The following is a 21,252-nucleotide window of genomic DNA, read 5'->3' as shown; positions in this document are numbered from 1 at the left end:
CAGAGCCCCCTCCTGTTCCCAAACTCCCTCCCGGAGCCTGCCCCACACACCCCCTCCTGCACCCCAACCCCCTGCCCCAGCCCAGAGCCCCCTCCTGTTCCCAAACTCCCTCCCGGAGCCTGCCCCACACACCCCGTCCTGCATCCCAACCCCCTGCCCCAGCCCAGAGCCCCCTTCTGTTCCCAAACTCCCTCCCGGAGCCTGCCCCACACACCCCCTCCTGCACCCCAACCCCCTGCCCCAGCCCAGAGCCCCCTCCTGTTCCCAAACTCCCTCCCGGAGCCTGCCCCACACACACCCTCCTGCACCCCAACCCCCTGACCCAGCCAAGAGCCCCCTCATGTTCCCAAACTCCCTCCCGGAGCATGCCCCACACACCCCCTCCTGCACCCCAACCACCTGCCCCAGCCCAGAGCCCCTTCCCGTACTCAAACTCCCTCCCGGAGCCTGCCCCACACACCCCCTCCTGCACCCCAACCACCTGCCCCAGCCCAGAGCCCCTTCCCGTACTCAAACTCCCTCCCGGAGCCTGCCCCACACACCCCCTCCTGCACCCCAACCACCTGCCCCAGCCCAGAGCCCCTTCCCGTACTCAAACTCCCTCCCGGAGCCTGCCCCACACACCCCCTCCTGCACCCCAACCCTCTGCCCCAGCCCAGAGCCCCTTCCCATACTCAAACTCCCTCCCGGAGCCTGCCCCACACACCCCCTCCTGCACCCCAACCCCCTGCCCCAGCCCAGAGCCCCCTCCTGTTCCCAAACTCCCTCCCGGAGCCTGCCCCACACACCCCCTCCTGCATCCCAACCCCCTGCCCCAGCCCAGAGCCCCCTTCTGTTCCCAAACTCCCTCCCGGAGCCTGCCCCACACACCCCCTCCTGCACCCCAACCCCCTGCCCCAGCCCAGAGCCCCCTCCTGTTCCCAAACTCCCTCCCGGAGCCTGCCCCACACACACCCTCCTGCACCCCAACCCCTTGACCCAGCCCAGAGCCCCCTCCTGTTCCCAAACTCCCTCCCGGAGCCTGCCCCCACACCCCCTCCTGCACCCCAACCCCCTGCCCCAGCCCAGAGCCCCTTCCCGTACTCAAACTCCCTCCCGGAGCCTGCCCCACACACCCCCTCCTGCACCCCAACGCCCTGCCCCAGCCCAGAGCCCCCTCCTGTTCCCAAACTCCCTCCCGGAGCCTGCCCCCACATCCCCTCCTGCACCCCAACCACCTGCCCCAGCCCAGAGCCCCTTCCTATACTCAAACTCCCTCCCGGAGCCTGCCCCACACACCCCCTCCTGCACCCCAACCCCCTGCCCCAGCCCAGAGCCCCTTCCCGTACTCAAACTCCCTCCCGGAGCTTGCCCCACACACCCCCTCCTGCACCCCTACCCCCTGCCCCATCCCAGAGCCCCTTCCCGTACTCAAACTCCCTCCCGGAGCCTGCCCCACACACCCCCTCTTGCACCCCAACCACCTGCCCCAGCCCAGAGCCCCTTCCCGTACTCAAACTCCCTCCCGGAGCCTGCCCCACACACCCCCTCCTGCACCCCAACCCCCTGCCCCAGCCCAGAGCCCCTTCCCGTACTCAAACTCCCTTCCGGAGCCTGCCCCACACTCCCCCGCCTGCACCCCAACCCCCTGCCCCAGCCCAGAGCCCCCTCCTGTTCCCAAACTCCCTCCCGGAGCCTGCCCCACACACCCCCTCCTGCACCCCAACCCCCTGCCCCAGCCCAGAGCCCCCTCCTGTTCCCAAACTCCCTCCCGGAGCCTGCCCCACACACCCCGTCCTGCATCCCAACCCCCTGCCCCAGCCCAGAGCCCCCTTCTGTTCCCAAACTCCCTCCCGGAGCCTGCCCCACACACCCCCTCCTGCACCCCAACCCCCTGCCCCAGCCCAGAGCCCCCTCCTGTTCCCAAACTCCCTCCCGGAGCCTGCCCCACACACACCCTCCTGCACCCCAACCCCCTGACCCAGCCAAGAGCCCCCTCATGTTCCCAAACTCCCTCCCGGAGCATGCCCCACACACCCCCTCCTGCACCCCAACCCCCTGCCCCAGCCCAGAGCCCCCTCCTGTTCCCAAACTCCCTCCCGGAGCCTGCCCCCACACCCCCTCCTGCACCCCAACCCCCTGCCCCAGCCCAGAGCCCCTTCCCATACTCAAACTCCCTCCCGGAGCCTGCCCCACACACCCCCTCCTGTACCCCAACCCCCTGCCTCAGCCCAGAGCCCCCTCCTGTTCCCAAACTCCCTCCCGGAGCCTGCCCCACACACCCCCTCCTGCACACCAACCCCCTGCCCCAGCCCAGAGCCCCCTCCTGTTCCCAAACTCCCTCCCGGAGCCTGCCCCCACACCCCCTCCTGCACCCCAACCCCCTGCCCCAGCCCAGAGCCCCCTCCTGTTCCCAAACTCCCTCCCGGAGCCTGCCCCCACACCCCCTCCTGCACCCCAACCCCCTGCCCCAGCCCAGAGCCCCTTCCCGTACTCAAACTCCCTCCCGGAGCCTGCCCCACACACCCCCTCCTGCACCCCAACCCCCTGCCCCAGCCCAGAGCCCCTTCCCATACTCAAACTCCCTCCCGGAGCCTGCCCCACACATCCCCTCCTGCAGCCCAACCCCCTGCCCCAGCCCAGAGCCCCCTCCTGTTCCCAAACTCCCTCCCGGAGCCTGCCCCCACACCCCCTCCTGCACCCCAACCCCCTGCCCCAGCCCAGAGCCCCCTCCTGTTCCCAAACTCCCTCCCGGAGCCTGCCCCCACACCCCCTCCTGCACCCCAACCCCCTGCCCCAGCCCAGAGCCCCCTCCTGTTCCCAAACTCCCTCCCGGAGCCTGCCCCCACACCCCCTCCTGCACCCCAACCCCCTGCCCCAGCCCAGAGCCCCTTCCCGTACTCAAACTCCCTCCCGGAGCCTGCCCCACACACCCCCTCCTGCACCCCAACCCCCTGCCCCAGCCCAGAGCCCCTTCCCATACTCAAACTCCCTCCCGGAGCCTGCCCCACACATCCCCTCCTGCAGCCCAACCCCCTGCCCCAGCCCAGAGCCCCCTCCTGTTCCCAAACTCCCTCCCGGAGCCTGCCCCCACACCCCCTCCTGCACCCCAACCCCCTGCCCCAGCCCAGAGCCCCTTCCCGTACTCAAACTCCCTCCCGGAGCCTGCCCCACACACCCCCTCCTGCACCCCAGCCCCCTGCCCCAGCCCAGAGCCCTTTCCCATACTCAAACTCCCTCCCGGAGCCTGCCCCACACACCCCCTCCTGCACCCCAACCCTCTGCCCCAGCCCAGAGCCCCTTCCCGTACTCAAACTCCCTCCCGGAGCCTGCCCCACACACCCCCTCCTGCACCCCAACCACCTGCCCCAGCCCAGAGCCCCTTCCCGTACTCAAACTCCCTCCCGGAGCCTGCCCCACACACCCCCTCCTGCACCCCAACCACCTGCCCCAGCCCAGAGCCCCTTCCCGTACTCAAACTCCCTCCCGGAGCCTGCCCCACACACCCCCTCCTGCACCCCAACCCTCTGCCCCAGCCCAGAGCCCCTTCCCATACTCAAACTCCCTCCCGGAGCCTGCCCCACACACCCCCTCCTGCACCCCAACCCCCTGCCCCAGCCCAGAGCCCCCTCCTGTTCCCAAACTCCCTCCCGGAGCCTGCCCCACACACCCCCTCCTGCATCCCAACCCCCTGCCCCAGCCCAGAGCCCCCTTCTGTTCCCAAACTCCCTCCCGGAGCCTGCCCCACACACCCCCTCCTGCACCCCAACCCCCTGCCCCAGCCCAGAGCCCCCTCCTGTTCCCAAACTCCCTCCCGGAGCCTGCCCCACACACACCCTCCTGCACCCCAACCCCTTGACCCAGCCCAGAGCCCCCTCCTGTTCCCAAACTCCCTCCCGGAGCCTGCCCCCACACCCCCTCCTGCACCCCAACCCCCTGCCCCAGCCCAGAGCCCCTTCCCGTACTCAAACTCCCTCCCGGAGCCTGCCCCACACACCCCCTCCTGCACCCCAACGCCCTGCCCCAGCCCAGAGCCCCCTCCTGTTCCCAAACTCCCTCCCGGAGCCTGCCCCCACATCCCCTCCTGCACCCCAACCACCTGCCCCAGCCCAGAGCCCCTTCCTATACTCAAACTCCCTCCCGGAGCCTGCCCCACACACCCCCTCCTGCACCCCAACCCCCTGCCCCAGCCCAGAGCCCCCTCCTGTTCCCAAACTCCCTCCCGGAGCCTGCCCCACACACCCCCTCCTGCACCCCAACCACCTGCCCCAGCCCAGAGCCCCTTCCCGTACTCAAACTCCCTCCCGGAGCCTGCCCCACACACCCCCTCCTGCACCCCAACCCTCTGCTCCAGCCCAGAGCCCCTTCCCATACTCAAACTCCCTCCCGGAGCCTGCCCCACACACTCCGTCCTGCACCCCAACCCCCTGCCCCAGCCCAGAGCCCCCTCCTGTTCCCAAACTCCCTCCCGGAGCCTGCCCCACACACCCCGTCCTGCATCCCAACCCCCTGCCCCAGCCCAGAGCCCCCTTCTGTTCCCAAACTCCCTCCCAGAGCCTGCCCCACACACCCCCTCCTGCACCCCAACCCCCTGCCCCAGCCCAGAGCCCCCTCCTGTTCCCAAACTCCCTCCCGGAGCCTGCCCCACACACACCCTCCTGCACCCCAACCCCCTGACCCAGCCAAGAGCCCCCTCATGTTCCCAAACTCCCTCCCGGAGCCTGCCCCACACACCCCCTCCTGCACCCCAACCCCCTGCCCCAGCCCAGAGCCCCCTCCTGTTCCCAAGCTCCCTCCCGGAGCCTGCCCCCAAACCCCCTCCTGCACCCCAACCCCCTGCCCCAGCCCAGAGCCCCCTCCTGTTCCCAAACTCCCTCCCGGAGCCTGCCCCCACACCCCCTCCTGCACCCCAACCCCCTGCCCCAGCCCAGAGCCCCTTCCCGTACTCAAACTCCCTCCCGGAGCCTGCCCCACACACCCCCTCCTGCACCCCAACCCCCTGCCCCAGCCCAGAGCCCCTTCCCATACTCAAACTCCCTCCCGGAGCCTGCCCCACACACCCCCTCCTGCACCCCAACCACCTGCCCCAGCCCAGAGCCCCCTCCTGTTCCCAAACTCCCTTCCGGAGCCTGCCCCCACATCCCCTCCTGCATCCCAACCCCCTGCCCCAGCCCAGAGCCCCCTCCTGTTCCCAAACTCCCTCCCGGAGCCTGCCCCACACACCCCCTCCTGCACCCCAACCCTCTGCCCCAGCCCAGAGCCCCTTCCCATACTCAAACTCCCTCCCGGAGCCTGCCCCACACACCCCCTCCTGCACCCCAACCCCCTGCCCCAGCCCAGAGCCCCCTCCTGTTCCCAAACTCCCTCCCGGAGCCTGCCCCACACACCCCCTCCTGCACCCCAACCCTCTGCCCCAGCCCAGAGCCCCTTCCCATACTCAAACTCCCTCCCGGAGCCTGCCCCACACACCCCCTCCTGCACCCCAACCCCCTGCCCCAGCCCAGAGCCCCTTCCCATACTCAAACTCCCTCCCGGAGCCTGCCCCACACACCCCCTCCTGCACCCCAACCCCCTGCCCCAGCCCAGAGCCCCCTCCTGTTCCCAAACTCCCTTCCGGAGCCTGCCCCCACATCCCCTCCTGCAGCCCAACCCCCTGCCCCAGCCCAGAGCCCCCTCCTGTTCCCAAACTCCCTCCCGGAGCCTGCCCCCACACCCCCTCCTGCACCCCAACCCCCTGCCCCAGCCCAGAGCCCCTTCCCGTACTCAAACTCCCTCCCGGAGCCTGCCCCACACACCCCCTCCTGCACCCCAACCCCCTGCCCCAGCCCAGAGCCCCTTCCCATACTCAAACTCCCTCCCGGAGCCTGCCCCACACACCCCCTCCTGTACCCCAACCCCCTGCCTCAGCCCAGAGCCCCCTCCTGTTCCCAAACTCCCTCCCGGAGCCTGCCCCACACACCCCCTCCTGCACCCCAACCCCCTGCCCCAGCCCAGAGCCCCCTCCTGTTCCCAAACTCCCTTCCGGAGCCTGCCCCCCACACTCCCTCCTGCACCCCAACCCCCTGCCCCAGCCCAGAGCCCCTTCCCGTACTCAAACTCCCTCCCGGAGCCTGCCCCACACACCCCCTCCTGCACCCCAACCCCCTGCCCCAGCCCAGAGCCCCTTCCCATACTCAAACTCCCTCCCGGAGCCTGCCCCACACACCCCCTCCTGCACCCCAACCCCCTGCCCCAGCCCAGAGCCCCTTCCCGTACTCAAACTCCCTCCCGGAGCCTGCCCCACACACCCCCTCCTGCACCCCAACCCCCTGCCCCAGCCCAGAGCCCCTTCCCATACTCAAACTCCCTCCCGGAGCCTGCCCCACACATCCCCTCCTGCAGCCCAACCCCCTGCCCCAGCCCAGAGCCCCCTCCTGTTCCCAAACTCCCTCCCGGAGCCTGCCCCCACACCCCCTCCTGCACCCCAACCCCCTGCCCCAGCCCAGAGCCCCTTCCCGTACTCAAACTCCCTCCCGGAGCCTGCCCCACACACCCCCTCCTGCACCCCAGCCCCCTGCCCCAGCCCAGAGCCCTTTCCCATACTCAAACTCCCTCCCGGAGCCTGCCCCACACACCCCCTCCTGCACCCCAACCCTCTGCCCCAGCCCAGAGCCCCTTCCCGTACTCAAACTCCCTCCCGGAGCCTGCCCCACACACCCCCTCCTGCACCCCAACCACCTGCCCCAGCCCAGAGCCCCTTCCCGTACTCAAACTCCCTCCCGGAGCCTGCCCCACACACCCCCTCCTGCACCCCAACCACCTGCCCCAGCCCAGAGCCCCTTCCCGTACTCAAACTCCCTCCCGGAGCCTGCCCCACACACCCCCTCCTGCACCCCAACCCTCTGCCCCAGCCCAGAGCCCCTTCCCATACTCAAACTCCCTCCCGGAGCCTGCCCCACACACCCCCTCCTGCACCCCAACCCCCTGCCCCAGCCCAGAGCCCCCTCCTGTTCCCAAACTCCCTCCCGGAGCCTGCCCCACACACCCCCTCCTGCATCCCAACCCCCTGCCCCAGCCCAGAGCCCCCTTCTGTTCCCAAACTCCCTCCCGGAGCCTGCCCCACACACCCCCTCCTGCACCCCAACCCCCTGCCCCAGCCCAGAGCCCCCTCCTGTTCCCAAACTCCCTCCCGGAGCCTGCCCCACACACACCCTCCTGCACCCCAACCCCTTGACCCAGCCCAGAGCCCCCTCCTGTTCCCAAACTCCCTCCCGGAGCCTGCCCCCACACCCCCTCCTGCACCCCAACCCCCTGCCCCAGCCCAGAGCCCCTTCCCGTACTCAAACTCCCTCCCGGAGCCTGCCCCACACACCCCCTCCTGCACCCCAACGCCCTGCCCCAGCCCAGAGCCCCCTCCTGTTCCCAAACTCCCTCCCGGAGCCTGCCCCCACATCCCCTCCTGCACCCCAACCACCTGCCCCAGCCCAGAGCCCCTTCCTATACTCAAACTCCCTCCCGGAGCCTGCCCCACACACCCCCTCCTGCACCCCAACCCCCTGCCCCAGCCCAGAGCCCCCTCCTGTTCCCAAACTCCCTCCCGGAGCCTGCCCCACACACCCCCTCCTGCACCCCAACCACCTGCCCCAGCCCAGAGCCCCTTCCCGTACTCAAACTCCCTCCCGGAGCCTGCCCCACACACCCCCTCCTGCACCCCAACCCTCTGCTCCAGCCCAGAGCCCCTTCCCATACTCAAACTCCCTCCCGGAGCCTGCCCCACACACTCCCTCCTGCACCCCAACCCCCTGCCCCAGCCCAGAGCCCCCTCCTGTTCCCAAACTCCCTCCCGGAGCCTGCCCCACACACCCCGTCCTGCATCCCAACCCCCTGCCCCAGCCCAGAGCCCCCTTCTGTTCCCAAACTCCCTCCCGGAGCCTGCCCCACACACCCCCTCCTGCACCCCAACCCCCTGCCCCAGCCCAGAGCCCCCTCCTGTTCCCAAACTCCCTCCCGGAGCCTGCCCCACACACACCCTCCTGCACCCCAACCCCCTGACCCAGCCAAGAGCCCCCTCATGTTCCCAAACTCCCTCCCGGAGCCTGCCCCACACACCCCCTCCTGCACCCCAACCCCCTGCCCCAGCCCAGAGCCCCCTCCTGTTCCCAAGCTCCCTCCCGGAGCCTGCCCCCAAACCCCCTCCTGCACCCCAACCCCCTGCCCCAGCCCAGAGCCCCCTCCTGTTCCCAAACTCCCTCCCGGAGCCTGCCCCCACACCCCCTCCTGCACCCCAACCCCCTGCCCCAGCCCAGAGCCCCTTCCCGTACTCAAACTCCCTCCCGGAGCCTGCCCCACACACCCCCTCCTGCACCCCAACCCCCTGCCCCAGCCCAGAGCCCCTTCCCATACTCAAACTCCCTCCCGGAGCCTGCCCCACACACCCCCTCCTGCACCCCAACCACCTGCCCCAGCCCAGAGCCCCCTCCTGTTCCCAAACTCCCTCCCGGAGCCTGCCCCACACACCCCGTCCTGCATCCCAACCCCCTGCCCCAGCCCAGAGCCCCCTTCTGTTCCCAAACTCCCTCCCGGAGCCTGCCCCACACACCCCCTCCTGCACCCCAACCCCCTGCCCCAGCCCAGAGCCCCCTCCTGTTCCCAAACTCCCTCCCGGAGCCTGCCCCACACACACCCTCCTGCACCCCAACCCCCTGACCCAGCCAAGAGCCCCCTCATGTTCCCAAACTCCCTCCCGGAGCCTGCCCCACACACCCCCTCCTGCACCCCAACCCCCTGCCCCAGCCCAGAGCCCCCTCCTGTTCCCAAGCTCCCTCCCGGAGCCTGCCCCCAAACCCCCTCCTGCACCCCAACCCCCTGCCCCAGCCCAGAGCCCCCTCCTGTTCCCAAACTCCCTCCCGGAGCCTGCCCCCACACCCCCTCCTGCACCCCAACCCCCTGCCCCAGCCCAGAGCCCCTTCCCGTACTCAAACTCCCTCCCGGAGCCTGCCCCACACACCCCCTCCTGCACCCCAACCCCCTGCCCCAGCCCAGAGCCCCTTCCCATACTCAAACTCCCTCCCGGAGCCTGCCCCACACACCCCCTCCTGCACCCCAACCACCTGCCCCAGCCCAGAGCCCCCTCCTGTTCCCAAACTCCCTTCCGGAGCCTGCCCCCACATCCCCTCCTGCATCCCAACCCCCTGCCCCAGCCCAGAGCCCCCTCCTGTTCCCAAACTCCCTCCCGGAGCCTGCCCCCACACCCCCTCCTGCACCCCAACCCCCTGCCCCAGCCCAGAGCCCCTTCCCGTACTCAAACTCCCTCCCGGAGCCTGCCCCACACACCCCCTCCTGCACCCCAGCCCCCTGCCCCAGCCCAGAGCCCCTTCCCATACTCAAACTCCCTCCCGGAGCCTGCCCCACACACCCCCTCCTGCACCCCAACCCCCTGCCCCAGCCCAGAGCCCCCTCCTGTTCCCAAACTCCCTCCCGGAGCCTGCCCCACACACCCCCTCCTGCACCCCAACCCTCTGCCCCAGCCCAGAGCCCCTTCCCATACTCAAACTCCCTCCCGGAGCCTGCCCCACACACCCCCTCCTGCACCCCAACCCCCTGCCCCAGCCCAGAGCCCCTTCCCATACTCAAACTCCCTCCCGGAGCCTGCCCCACACACCCCCTCCTGCACCCCAACCCCCTGCCCCAGCCCAGAGCCCCCTCCTGTTCCCAAACTCCCTTCCGGAGCCTGCCCCCACATCCCCTCCTGCAGCCCAACCCCCTGCCCCAGCCCAGAGCCCCCTCCTGTTCCCAAACTCCCTCCCGGAGCCTGCCCCCACACCCCCTCCTGCACCCCAACCCCCTGCCCCAGCCCAGAGCCCCTTCCCGTACTCAAACTCCCTCCCGGAGCCTGCCCCACACACCCCCTCCTGCACCCCAACCCCCTGCCCCAGCCCAGAGCCCCTTCCCATACTCAAACTCCCTCCCGGAGCCTGCCCCACACACCCCCTCCTGTACCCCAACCCCCTGCCTCAGCCCAGAGCCCCCTCCTGTTCCCAAACTCCCTCCCGGAGCCTGCCCCACACACCCCCTCCTGCACCCCAACCCCCTGCCCCAGCCCAGAGCCCCCTCCTGTTCCCAAACTCCCTTCCGGAGCCTGCCCCCCACACTCCCTCCTGCACCCCAACCCCCTGCCCCAGCCCAGAGCCCCTTCCCGTACTCAAACTCCCTCCCGGAGCCTGCCCCACACACCCCCTCCTGCACCCCAACCCCCTGCCCCAGCCCAGAGCCCCTTCCCATACTCAAACTCCCTCCCGGAGCCTGCCCCACACACCCCCTCCTGCACCCCAACCCCCTGCCCCAGCCCAGAGCCCCCTCCTGTTCCCAAACTCCCTTCCGGAGCCTGCCCCCACATCCCCTCCTGCAGCCCAACCCCCTGCCCCAGCCCAGAGCCCCCTCCTGTTCCCAAACTCCCTCCCGGAGCCTGCCCCCACACCCCCTCCTGCACCCCAACCCCCTGCCCCAGCCCAGAGCCCCTTCCCGTACTCAAACTCCCTCCCGGAGCCTGCCCCACACACCCCCTCCTGCACCCCAACCCCCTGCCCCAGCCCAGAGCCCCTTCCCATACTCAAACTCCCTCCCGGAGCGTGCCCCACACACCCCCTCCTGCACCCCAACCCCCTGCCCCAGCCCAGAGCCCGCACCCAAACTCCCTCCTGGAGCCTGCACCCAACCCACATCCAAACTCCCTCCCAGAGCCTTAGCAGGTGTGTTGGGGGGGGGACTTGGAGCCATTGGGCACCACCAAAAATTATACAAACCTGCCATCCCTGCAGGAGATGGGGCGTGATGGCTCTGGGTGGGCCAGAAATGAGGGAATTGGGGTGCAGGAGGAGGTTCCGGGTTGGGGCAGGAGGTTAGGGTGCGGGGGGGTGAGGGCTCCAGCTGGGGGTGCGGGCTCTGGGGTGAGGCCAGGGATGAGGGGGTTGGGGTGAAGGGGGCTGGGGCAGGGTTTGGGGTGTTACGGGGTGCAGGAGAGGGTTCGGGGTCCCGGTGACACTTACTGTGGCTCCCAGGAAGCGGCTGCCAGGTCCCTGCGGCCCCTAAGTACATGGAAGGCCAGGGAGGCTCCGCACCCTGCCCTCACACCGACAGGCGTCGCCCCCGCAGCTCCCACTGATTGTGGTTCCCAGCCACTGGGAGCTGCGGAGCAGCCACTTGCGGGAGGGGCAGTGTGGGGAGCCTCCCTGTGCCTAGGGGCTGCTTCCAGGAGCCACATGGAGCCAGGGCAGGTAGGAAGCCTGCCTTAGCCCTGGGCCCCTGCTGTGCCGCCAACTGGGCTTTTAAGGGCACGTGCCGATCAGAGCCACCAGGAGCCCTTTTTGACCAGGTGTTCCAGTTGAAAACCGGACGCCTGGCAACCCTAGACAACAGGCAGGCGGAGAGGGACTTGAAAGGAGACAGGCAGTGATTTGCCGCGCTAGAGAAGGGGGAGCCCGAGGCGAGATGTAGAGAAGGGGGTGACGTGGCCAAAGCAACAGGGTAGGAAAACGCTCTGCAGCTGCATTCTGAATGGATCTGAGCGAGGCAGGACGACAGAGGGAGGGAAGTTGCAGGGATCAGGGCATGAGGCCATGGGGGCCTGGCTGGGAGGTGTGGCGGGGGGTGGATAGGACGGCTATCTCCCGGAGAAGTTACACAGAAAGAATCAGTAAGATTCAGACACAGCCTGAGGTTGAGACAAGTGCTCATTTCTGCCCACATTCCCAGCTGTGTGGGGTTCCTGCCTGCTCCCAGCCAGGAACAGCCCCATGGCCTCTTGGCGCCCGCCCCCCCTACAGTCGGACCACACTGGTGGTGTGTCAGCAACACCCGCTGTGCATCTCCTCTGCAGGCACGGCCGAGGAGCAGGCACCATGGTTCTGGATTCACGTAGTTCTCCCCATTGCCTCTTTGATGCTCTTCCTAGTCCTTGTCATTTTGCTGATTCGAATGGAAAGGTGAGTGTCCCGCTGCTTCCCCAATAGTCCCCAACCCCTGTGCACAGGTATGGAGAGAAGCCAAGCCTGCTGCTAGCGCATGGTGCAGGCTGCTGGGGCTCAGAGCAGAGCGGTGACCCAGACCTGGGTGAGTCCCAACGCTGGGTCAGCTCTGTGGGCGGGAGAGAGGGTGGGAGCAGGGTTGGGCCAGGAGGACCCACCCGGGGAACAGGGCAAGAGGGCTGGGTCAGAGGACACCAACCGGTGCCTGGCTGAGGAGGGCCCCAGGGCCCATGTGTCTACAGCCAGGCTCCAGGAGCTGCCCTTCCTCACTAAACAAGTCCTTTCCCATTCTGCAGAGTCTGGGTCATTCTCATGCCCAGAATCCCCAACCCCAGCAAGAACTTCGAAGAGCTCTTCAACACCCACCAGGGCAACTTCCCGGTAAGAGTGCTCAGCTGGGGACGGAGGGGCCGACGGGCCAGGATGGGGACAGAGGGGCCGGGCCGGGGATGGATGGGCTGCTGGGCCGGGCTGGGGACAGAGGGGCCGCCGGACGGGGCCGGGGACGGAGGGGCCAATGACCGGGCTGGGCCGGGAGGGGCTGATATGCCGGGCTGGGCCAGGGACCTGCTCCTTGGGATGGACAGACAGATAGGGCTCAGCCAGGCACCTACAGACGGGGCACCTGTTCCCTGGCGAGCTGGGACAGACACAGACAGACTGGCTGTTTCCCTCTAGCGATGGTTCAGCTCCCCTGGGGGAGCGCACCTGTGTCTGCCCCGCGCTGCTGCCCGCAGTGTTAACCTAGAGCACGTATAAGAACGTGACACACTGACAGTCCCTGTGCCCGGGTCCTGGCCATCCAGCTGGCCCAGGGGAGTCAGCCTGGGCATATGCGCAGCCAGAGCTGCCCCAACCTCAGGCCTGAATTTGGCCCAGAGACTCAGGGTCCACCTACGCTGCAGAGGAAGAACCACGACTGCAAGTCTCAGAGGCCGGGTCACCTGACAGCTCGCAGGGCTCCCGCTGTGGAGCTAACACCAGCCGTGTAGCTGCTCGGGCTCCGTAACCCAGTGAGTGGGGGCTCGAAGCCCAGGCTCCAGGCCAAGCAGGAACGGCTCACTGCTGGGCTTAGCCCCTAGGTGGAGCCCCACGGGCCCAGGCCAGTCGACCTGGCCTCAGACTCACCGTCGCAGGGTTTTTTGCAGTCTAGGCGAGCGCTAAGGTGCTGCACCCATCAGCCCACCAACCTGGTCCTGGCTCCCTGCAGGTGCCTCCAGCAGGAGCGTTAGGTGCTGCCTCGCCCCCGCTGGACAGGCACAGTGTGACCCTCAGCGCCAGCAGCCGCCTGCTCTGCCCTAGCCAGGGGAGAGGGGCCCCTCGGCTGGGCCATGGGGCAGCCCAGGAGTGGGCAGCAGGGGAGTGACTGCTACAGGGAGCCTCCTTTAACCTGCATTTCGCTCTCTTGGAGGAATGGGCCGGAGTCTCCAAGGACATCGTGGAGAGCTTTAAACCTAACTACAGTGAGAGCTTCTGCTACGTCAGCGAGCTGCCCCCCAAGGCGGGCAGCACGCCCCTCTGGGAGGGCCATGACAAGCTGAGGGCCCCCCCAGGGCGCTCCTCAGCCCCAGCCTCCAGCAGCAGCCCTGGGCTGAGCCTCTTCAAGAACAGCTACGTGGGAGTGTGACATTACCAGCAGGAGTTGGGATTGTCTGCTTCTAGCGCCTCTCCTCACACTGCACCCCCACCCTCCTTGCCCCGCCCCAATGCCTCCCCCATCCACCCCAGCACCCCTTGCCCAGCGCCTCAAGCACTGCCCCCAGCCCCCGTCTGCAAGCATACACCTCTTTCCACATACACGACTCTCCCCTCAGCATTCTTTCAGTGCCCCCCCGGCATGCACTTTGCATCCCTGCCAGCCGCCATGCAGCTCACCAGCATAAGGCACCTGGCCGTGTGGCTGCTGTGCCCTGAACATTTGTCCTGCTGGGCCTTGCTGCCCCTACTGCTCCCCACATTCTGCCTGGGCTGATCAGGGCCCTGGCGGAGGAGCTCTCTGGCTGGTGACTGTGCAGCAGATTTACAAATAAAAACAGTCTCACCCAAGAGTGTTTGTTCCTCTGGGCATTCTGTGCCTGCAAATCCCTCCCTGCCCCTGATGCAGCTGCTCCGCAGCCTCTCCCACGTCCCCTGGCTCTGACCCAGTGCCCCTTGCTCCCAGTGAGGCTCCTTGCGGAGCTGGGACACGGGAGTCCCAGGAGTCACTTGCCCTGAGTGGGGGCTCCGCACTCATTCCCTTGCCTGCTGGAATCCATTGTGCGTCCCTCTGGCTGGGCCTGTTCCCCTGCATCTGACCTGTGGCCCTCTCTCCTCCTGGGCTGCACACAGAGCCTGGCTCCTCTGCTCACTGCTTTGCCAGTGGCCCATTGGGAATGTCACCCCACCACGTATGCCATGGTGAGCAGCCAAGGCCCACACGCCACTGCCTACCCTGGGCTGCCAGGAACCAAAGAGCGTCCTGTTCTGGTCACAGCCCACACAGCCAAGTGAGATAAAACCATACACACACTCTTCTTGGAAGCGTGCAAAGATACCTGACTATGGGGCAGCTCGCAGAACACTCCCACAGCACCTCCTGAAAAGAGAGAGAGACAAAGCAGGCGGCTCTGTAGGCAGAGGCTCAACTCCATCCACCTGGCTCGCTGCAAACTGACACACAGAGTGCGGGCTTCCCTGCAGAGCCCCAGGCTGCCAACAGGCCCAGGAACACCCTGCACATGCTCTCAGAGTGCTAGCTTGCGATTCTAACCCCGTCCTCAATACACCACACTGCCAAGGTGATGGCCCATGGCTGTGCTCAAAGCCCTCATCTCCTCTTGCCAGAGGCCCATCTGCCAGCATCCCCAGCCCAGGCCATCAAGCTGCCTTCCCCCCTGACCCGGGCAGCCCGCCTTTCTCTCTGTGTCTGACTTCACAATAGCCCTGCTGCAAGTCATGGGAGGGGGTCGTGCTCTGCAGCCCACCTCTGGCATCATGCAGCTTCACCTAGGCACTGCAATGTTCATCTGTGTCAAACACGCAGGTGAGGCCCCGGGCTGGGCGCTGGCTGGGAGAAGGTACTGTATGTGCGGCAGCCTTCACTGGGAGGGTGGGTTGGGGCGAGATAAGGTGAGGGGGGAAAGACTCCAGTTAGCTCTGCAGGGGGGTGGGCCCAAGTTCTCCCCTGGGGTTCTCTCTTGAGTTTCCATAGCCCCTAAGTATCCACCCCAGCCTTGCAAGCCTGGTCTGCAGGGGCACAGCAGGGCACTGTGGGACAGCTCCCAGGTGCCAGCTCACCCAGAGGGCAGATACAGAGCTGCTGGGTGGGCCGGCATGGACACCCCGTGGGCGCTAGGGCATTCCCCATGCTCAGTCTGGGGCCACAGGGGGTTTGGCTGGTGAGTCCAGCACTGCTGGGCACTGGGAGCCATCCTCTCACCCCAGCACGTGCGGAGGCCTAGCGAGGCGGAGGCGGCAGCCTGCAGATAGCTCCCACCTGCAGCATCATTTCCCCCAGCGCAGAGCCCCGAGGCCGCCCCAGGCCCAGCTGTGTGCCCAGCCCTTGGTCAGGCACTGCCTTGTCCCTTCCAGATAACCAGCAGTTTCTGGCTAATACCAGCTGCTCTGTCCTCCTCCTGCTGCACTACCTGAGGAGTAAGGTGGGGCTCCAGAGAACAGGTGAGCACCCCAACCTGCCAGGCTTGCGCTGGGATCCCGCCAGAAACCGAGAGCGGGCTGGCAGCAAGTACAGGTCCGCAGACCCGATCTAGCGAGCCTGAGCGCATGGCTCTGGGCCCATGGCACATGCTGGGGAGGACAGGACAAGAGGGCATGAACTGGCGCTGGGTATTGGCAGCGCACAGGAGCAGCATCCACCTGCAGTAGGTGGCCCAGGAGGGAGCCCCACAGGAGCCGCTGGGGAGAGCTCTGTGCAGACCCAGGTGGCTGGGGGCTGCCCACATGGGTGATGGTGAGCACGGTCATGTCAGATGCCAGGGGGTGGGCGCTATGCTGGGCAGGACACATGCGGTGGAGCATGGGGAAGCCATGTAGCAGAGGCACTCAAGACACTGTGGGGAAGAGGAAACGTAATACCCTGTCGACAACAGGAGAGTCTAATGGATCCAGAGGGCTATGGGTGGGGAGGGGGTCAGCCAGCAGCCCACGCAATGCCCTCCCAAGGTGACACCATCCACACATCTGACCGGCCACGCAGGAGGGTGCTGCACTCCAAGCCTGGGTGGCACAGAGCTATAGCCGGGGCACGAGGCACAAAGCCACCGAGGTGACGGTTTTGATGAGGGGCTTACAAGTGCCATGGGCACTGTGCAGAGGCTTGCTCAGTGGGGGCAGGCCTGGCGGGGCAAAGGAGACAGGACTGACTGCAGGGGGTGGGCGAGAGCAGCAGAGATGTGAGGCCAGGGCTGCAGGTGAGGCAGGCAGGCTGGTGGTGCAGGGGATAGCAGCATGGCTGGACAACAGCTGGGAGTGGGAGGCCGTGGACCATTCTGCAGCATGCAGCGGAGGGGGAGTCCGGCGGGTGAAGTGCCCCAGTGGGCTGCAGGGCAGCCGGGATTCCCAGCCCAGTAACCCATCTCCACAGCATGGTGGGCACGGGAGCAGGACTAGCAGAGGGCTTGGCCCTGCCTGGCCTCACAGGACTGTGTCTGAAAGGCAAGTGCCTCAGCGAGCTCGGCAGCAGGTAGGTCCCAGAGTCAGCGTCGTGGGCTGTGCCATAGAGCAGGATGTGGGGAGCAGAGTGGGGGGCGCAATTCATTCCCAGGGCTTGCGGTGTCTTCCAGAAGCCATCGACCTGTGCGACGAACTGGGCACCCTCAAGCTGCTCTTCCTGGTCAAGCTTCCCAGCGACAGTGCCAGCAAGTTCCTCTCACCCCGAGGAACCTATTATGTGTGCCGGGTGGAGCGCGGAGCCCCAGGTGCCTTCCCGGGCACCCTGCAGCCCCAGCAGCACAGCCCTTCCCCACTGAAGCCCTAGCCCCACAGCTGGCCAGGGCAGCGGGGGGAGACAATTATCTCTTTAAAAGCATCTCTGTGCAAAGCTCTGTGCAAAGGCTCTGCTGGGGGGGCTCCTTGTGCCATCTGGCCGACCCCCAAGGGCCCAGAGCAGCAATCCAATGCCCATGGCCCGAGGTACTAGCATTGAGCAGATCTCACCCCACCCCCATCGGCCCAGGACTCCCTGCCCGGCCAGCCCAGCCCAGTGCCTGGCTCTGCTGCTGCCCTGCGGAGTGAGAGGAGCAGGCAACACCAGCCCCATGGCACTTTCTCCACCCATGACGTGACGCTGAGGATTCCTTCTTGCAGGGACCAAACAGGAAAACGCCTATCGCGCCTTCACCCCCATCCTCAAGGATCCCGAGCCAGAGCTTCTGGGTAGGTGGCCGCTGCTCCCCGCCCCATGCTCAGGGTGGCACAAAGAGGCCACGGCAAGGGAGATGCAGAAAGGACTTGGCTGCACACCACCCCGGTAGTTGTGGGGCGTGGCAGGACGCAGCCTGGGAGGTGCAGAGCAGGGACAGAGGGAGGTGCAGCACTGGGGCATTATTGGTGGGGATGGGGCCTCTTCCTCAGATGCACTACATAGTGGCCGCTGCTGGAACAGGGCTCTCAAAGCCCAGATCTCAGGGAAGGAGCTGCAGTCACTAAAGGGTCTGGGCAGCGTGCAGGGCTCCCCACAGCAGGCAGCTACCGAGGTAAGTTACTGATGTCACAGCGATGGGGCCCTGTGCCTGGCCCCTGGCGCCCACTCAGGGCTTAGAATCATAGAATCATAGAATATCAGGGTTGGAAGAGACCTCAGGAGGTCATCTAGTCCAACCCCCTGCTCAAAGCAGGACCAATCCCCAATTTTTGGCCCAGATCCCTAAATGGCCCCCTCAAGGATTGAACTCACAACCCTGGGTTTAGCAGGCCAATGCTCAAACCACTGAGCTATCCCTCCCCCCAGACTGGACTTTGTCCAGTCCCGGTATAAACGGCCCCTGGCTGGAGCTCCCCCTTTGCCTTGGCAGTTGCCCCTGCAGGTCTCCACCAGGAAGCGTCTCCGGATTTCAAGCCTCTACTTTCCTCGACAGCTTCATGCCATTGCTTGGCTGCTCCCTGAGCCATGCTGGGTCCCACTGGCATTGCTATCATGGGCTGTAACGCCAGGCGGCTGGGTAACGCGCTGGGCCGAGCTGCTCCAGCCACGCTCCCCACCATAGGCCGGCTCAGATGGGGCAGGTTCATTCATGTTCAGTCAACCAGGAACAAGCCACACAGAGCACAGCTGACCTGGGCCTGGCCCAGGCCCTGCTCCAGGTTCAGGGGGCAGGCCCTTGGCTCTACACCAAGGTCTTGGCGCAGGGTCCATGGGCTGGTTCTGGCAGACTCATCCCACAAGCTGCATTAGCTGAGCCCACTGCCAGGGGGTCCAAGCCAGCTGGATTTGCTGCCAAGGTAAAAAGAGTCATCAAGGAAACCCAGCACCAGCAGGCCTGCACCCTCCCTGCCACGTGCCCAGGGCTCACAGCCCCTCTCCCAGGGCTCCCTCACGGCCATGCCCGCTCCCTGCCTGCCTGCCTGCCTGGGAGGTGGGAACATTTCCAGAGCCCACCCACAGAGCCACGCTAGGGGGACACGGGGAGGCTCATAGGGCCGCTGGTGGGCAGGGAGCACGGCTCGGCCCCTAGCCAGTGCCAGCGGGGCTCATCTTGGAGATGACATGGAGCAAACCTGGTCAGAGAGGCTAGGTCTCCCTGCAGCCAGGCAGATGCCATTCCTCTGAGCCCTGCCCATCCCCTCTCTGCAGATGCCTTGCGCACTCAGTGCGAGTTTCTGGAAAAGAGCCGCCTCAAGCTGCTGAAGGCCCAGGATGGGAAGAAGATCCAGACCATGGAGTCGCTGATTTCCATTGTTCCCTCCCAGATCTCAGTGAGCACCATGCCCCCGGCCTCCTCTGTTCTGCTGGCTGTCCACGCCCTGGTTCCGGCAGAGGGGACTCGGCCCTCTCTGCTCCTGTCTCTGGGGAAGTGCAAGGAGGGGGCGGGGGTGAGGTGGCTCAGGGAACTCCAGAAAGGAGGAAGTGTCCAGAAGCTCAGAGACTCCCAGAGTCAGGGTGGGGAATGAAAGCCAGGGACACTAGAGTCCCTTCTCCCCTCCCAGGCTCCCACCCAGAATGCCCCTAGCCCAACAGCAGCACCTCAAGTCTGCCCAGGGGGTCCACAGCTCAGTCAGGGGCAGTTCAATCACCCCATAAACCCTGGAAGCTGCTCTGGAGAGGTCAGTCACACGGAGGTTGGACTAGCGTCCTCTTCTGCTGCAGACCCTCCACCCACATGCTCCAGGAGGGGTTCAGCTCCCATCTAGCATCTCTCCCATTCTCCAGGCTGCAGAATGTCCTGCAGCTTGCACAGCAGCCAGGGCCTGCAGCCCGGAGGGAGTGGGAGGGGGAATCAGAGAGCTAGCAGCAGCCCCAGCATTGCAGACAACACTGCTTCCAAATTCCCGCCCCATAACCCCATCTGCCTTCTCTGTCCAGGGAAAGTTCATGGGGAGGCCTGGTCCAGGGGCAGCTGGAGCTGCCGACGAGGAGGGTGCCCCGAGAAAAGCAGGAGCATCCCCCAAAATCAAACCAGAGGCCAGCAAGAAGGAGAAACATCGCTGAGGCTGAAATAAAAGCGTTGGTGGCACTTTCCTTGCAGAGGCTCTGGGTTTCACTGAGATTCAGAGAGGCCCGGGAAATCCTGCTCAGTCCTGCCCGGCCGACCTGTCCCAGGCCCTGGGAATCCAGCCTGCCACGGTCCTGCCTGGGGAATCCAGGCCGGCCCATCCGGCTCGGCTGACCGCATCCCTGAGCAGAGGCCGAGCTAGTCACTTGCAAAAAGCTGCACCCTCCCAGCGCATGCAGGGAGGCCTCCAGGCAGCTCCACGCTGTGCTCTGGGTCCGAGGAGCCGCCGGCTGCGCACCCACGGCCGAGGGAGAGGGAACAGCATTTCACCACTATCTTCTGTCTGGCCCATTTCACATTTTGAGACAATCCCTTATTTTTAAGGCTGATGTCACCAGGGAGCTTCCTGATTGGTGGTTCTTATGCCATTGCACAGGCCAGAGGGGCCACCAGGCAGCGGCTCAGCACCTCCAAAGGAAGCAGCCAGAAGCAGCGCAGCCTGGGGAGGGAGTCACTGGGCCGGAAGGCCCGGTCCATATCATCTCTCAGACTTTCAGGCCAGAAGGGACCAGCGCGATCATTTAGTCTGACCTCCTGCACATTGCAGGCCACAGACCTCCCCCACCCACTCCTGTAATAGACCCCTAACCTCTGGCTGAGTTACTGACATCCTCAGATCTTGTTTAACAAGTTAAAAGTTACAGAGACTCCACCACTTACACTAGTTCAAACCAGCACGAGGCCCGTGCCCCACGCCGGAGTGGAAAGTGCAACACTACCCTCCCGTGGGCCCCCCCGCCCCCGAGTCTCAGGGGGGAAATGGTGATCAGTTAGACCTTGGGCACATGGGTGAGACCCAGCAGCCAGACACCTGGGAACGAATTCTCTGTAGTAACTCAGAGCCCTCCCCATCTAGTGTCCTCTGGCTATTAGAAATACTTGATAGCAGTCACAGCTGGCCCTGTGCATCTCCTTCACTGCACACGGGACCCCACAGAGATATGCAAAGGGGCTTCCTCACCCTCACTGACGGACAGCCACCTCTGGGGCAGAAGGGAACAGTCGCATAGCAGGGCACAGCGATATCACCCCACAGCCAGCTGAAAATGCAGGGACTGTCTCCAATCATCACCATTAAATCTTTGCATACGAGGGGCTGACGGTCTGGCACCATGTCTGCCTGATGAAGCATTGAGAGGGGCTGTTCCTTGCCAGCCAGTCCACGGAATGGAGTAACTGATGCTAGTGGCTGACTACCTGGGACTCCTACCTTCTGCCGGGAGCCTGGCCCTGGACCCAGGCACTCCAGGGGTTTCTAGCAATACCTCTGCAGGGTTTTCCTAAAATGGCTAACATGGGGAAGCTGGGACTTGCAGGCAGGAAACAGGAATCTTGGATGAGCTCCCCTCCCTTCTCCCACCACGAAACTAGGCAGGCAGGCAGCCAAATGCTCCCCAGCAGGGAGGTCCAGCCCCCAACCACTGCCTTTCTGTCTAGCGCCGAATGCCAGGCCATCTCACGCCCAGGCTGCTGGAAGGCAAGCCTGGCGTCGCCCATCGCCCAACAGGCAGGCAATCTGCTGAAGGCACTACCTCTCAGTGTGCTGCAGGGAGTCCTCAACA

At 66.1% G+C, this 21,252-nt stretch overlaps 2 protein-coding genes across 3 annotated transcripts in view; both read left to right on the top strand.

Annotated features, from left to right (window-relative positions):
* Window positions 1–14,027, top strand: part of IL2RG (interleukin 2 receptor subunit gamma) — a 61,671-nt gene extending 47,644 nt beyond the window's left edge. For both annotated transcript variants that reach the window (XM_048864193.2, XM_075132622.1), the window contains 3 exons: window positions 11,834–11,939; window positions 12,278–12,362; window positions 13,393–14,027. In XM_048864193.2, coding sequence (XP_048720150.2) covers window positions 11,834–11,939; window positions 12,278–12,362; window positions 13,393–13,608 — 407 coding nt within the window. In that variant the 3' untranslated portion in view covers window positions 13,609–14,027. The remainder of the gene's footprint in view (window positions 1–11,833; window positions 11,940–12,277; window positions 12,363–13,392) is intronic.
* A 927-nt stretch (window positions 14,028–14,954) lies between these two features.
* On the top strand, window positions 14,955–19,656 carry C9HXorf65 (chromosome 9 CXorf65 homolog). Its single transcript, XM_075132671.1, has 6 exons — window positions 14,955–15,003; window positions 15,531–15,638; window positions 16,763–16,897; window positions 17,286–17,354; window positions 18,772–18,893; window positions 19,501–19,656. Exons 1-6 carry the CDS (start codon window positions 14,955–14,957, stop codon window positions 19,624–19,626), a joined length of 609 nt encoding a protein of 202 aa, XP_074988772.1. The 3' UTR covers window positions 19,627–19,656.
* Window positions 19,657–21,252: the final 1,596 nt, after the last annotated feature.

The sequence above is a fragment of the Caretta caretta genome, chromosome 9 (genome assembly GCF_965140235.1).
Source record: "Caretta caretta isolate rCarCar2 chromosome 9, rCarCar1.hap1, whole genome shotgun sequence".
Lineage (NCBI taxonomy): Eukaryota > Metazoa > Chordata > Testudines > Cheloniidae > Caretta > Caretta caretta.
Note: the sequence above shows the minus strand (reverse complement) of the source record. Positions and strands in the feature narration are given on the sequence as shown.

Excerpts from the sequence above, each read along its gene's own strand:
- C9HXorf65 (XM_075132671.1), top strand. The coding sequence starts at position 14,955 with ATGCAGCTTCACCTAGGCACTGCAATGTTCATCTGTGTCAAACACGCA. Across the intron at positions 15,639-16,762 it reads GGTGGGGCTCCAGAGAACAG|AAGCCATCGACCTGTGCGAC; the intron begins GTGAGCACCCCA and ends GGTGTCTTCCAG. Across the intron at positions 18,894-19,500 it reads TTGTTCCCTCCCAGATCTCA|GGAAAGTTCATGGGGAGGCC; the intron begins GTGAGCACCATG and ends TTCTCTGTCCAG.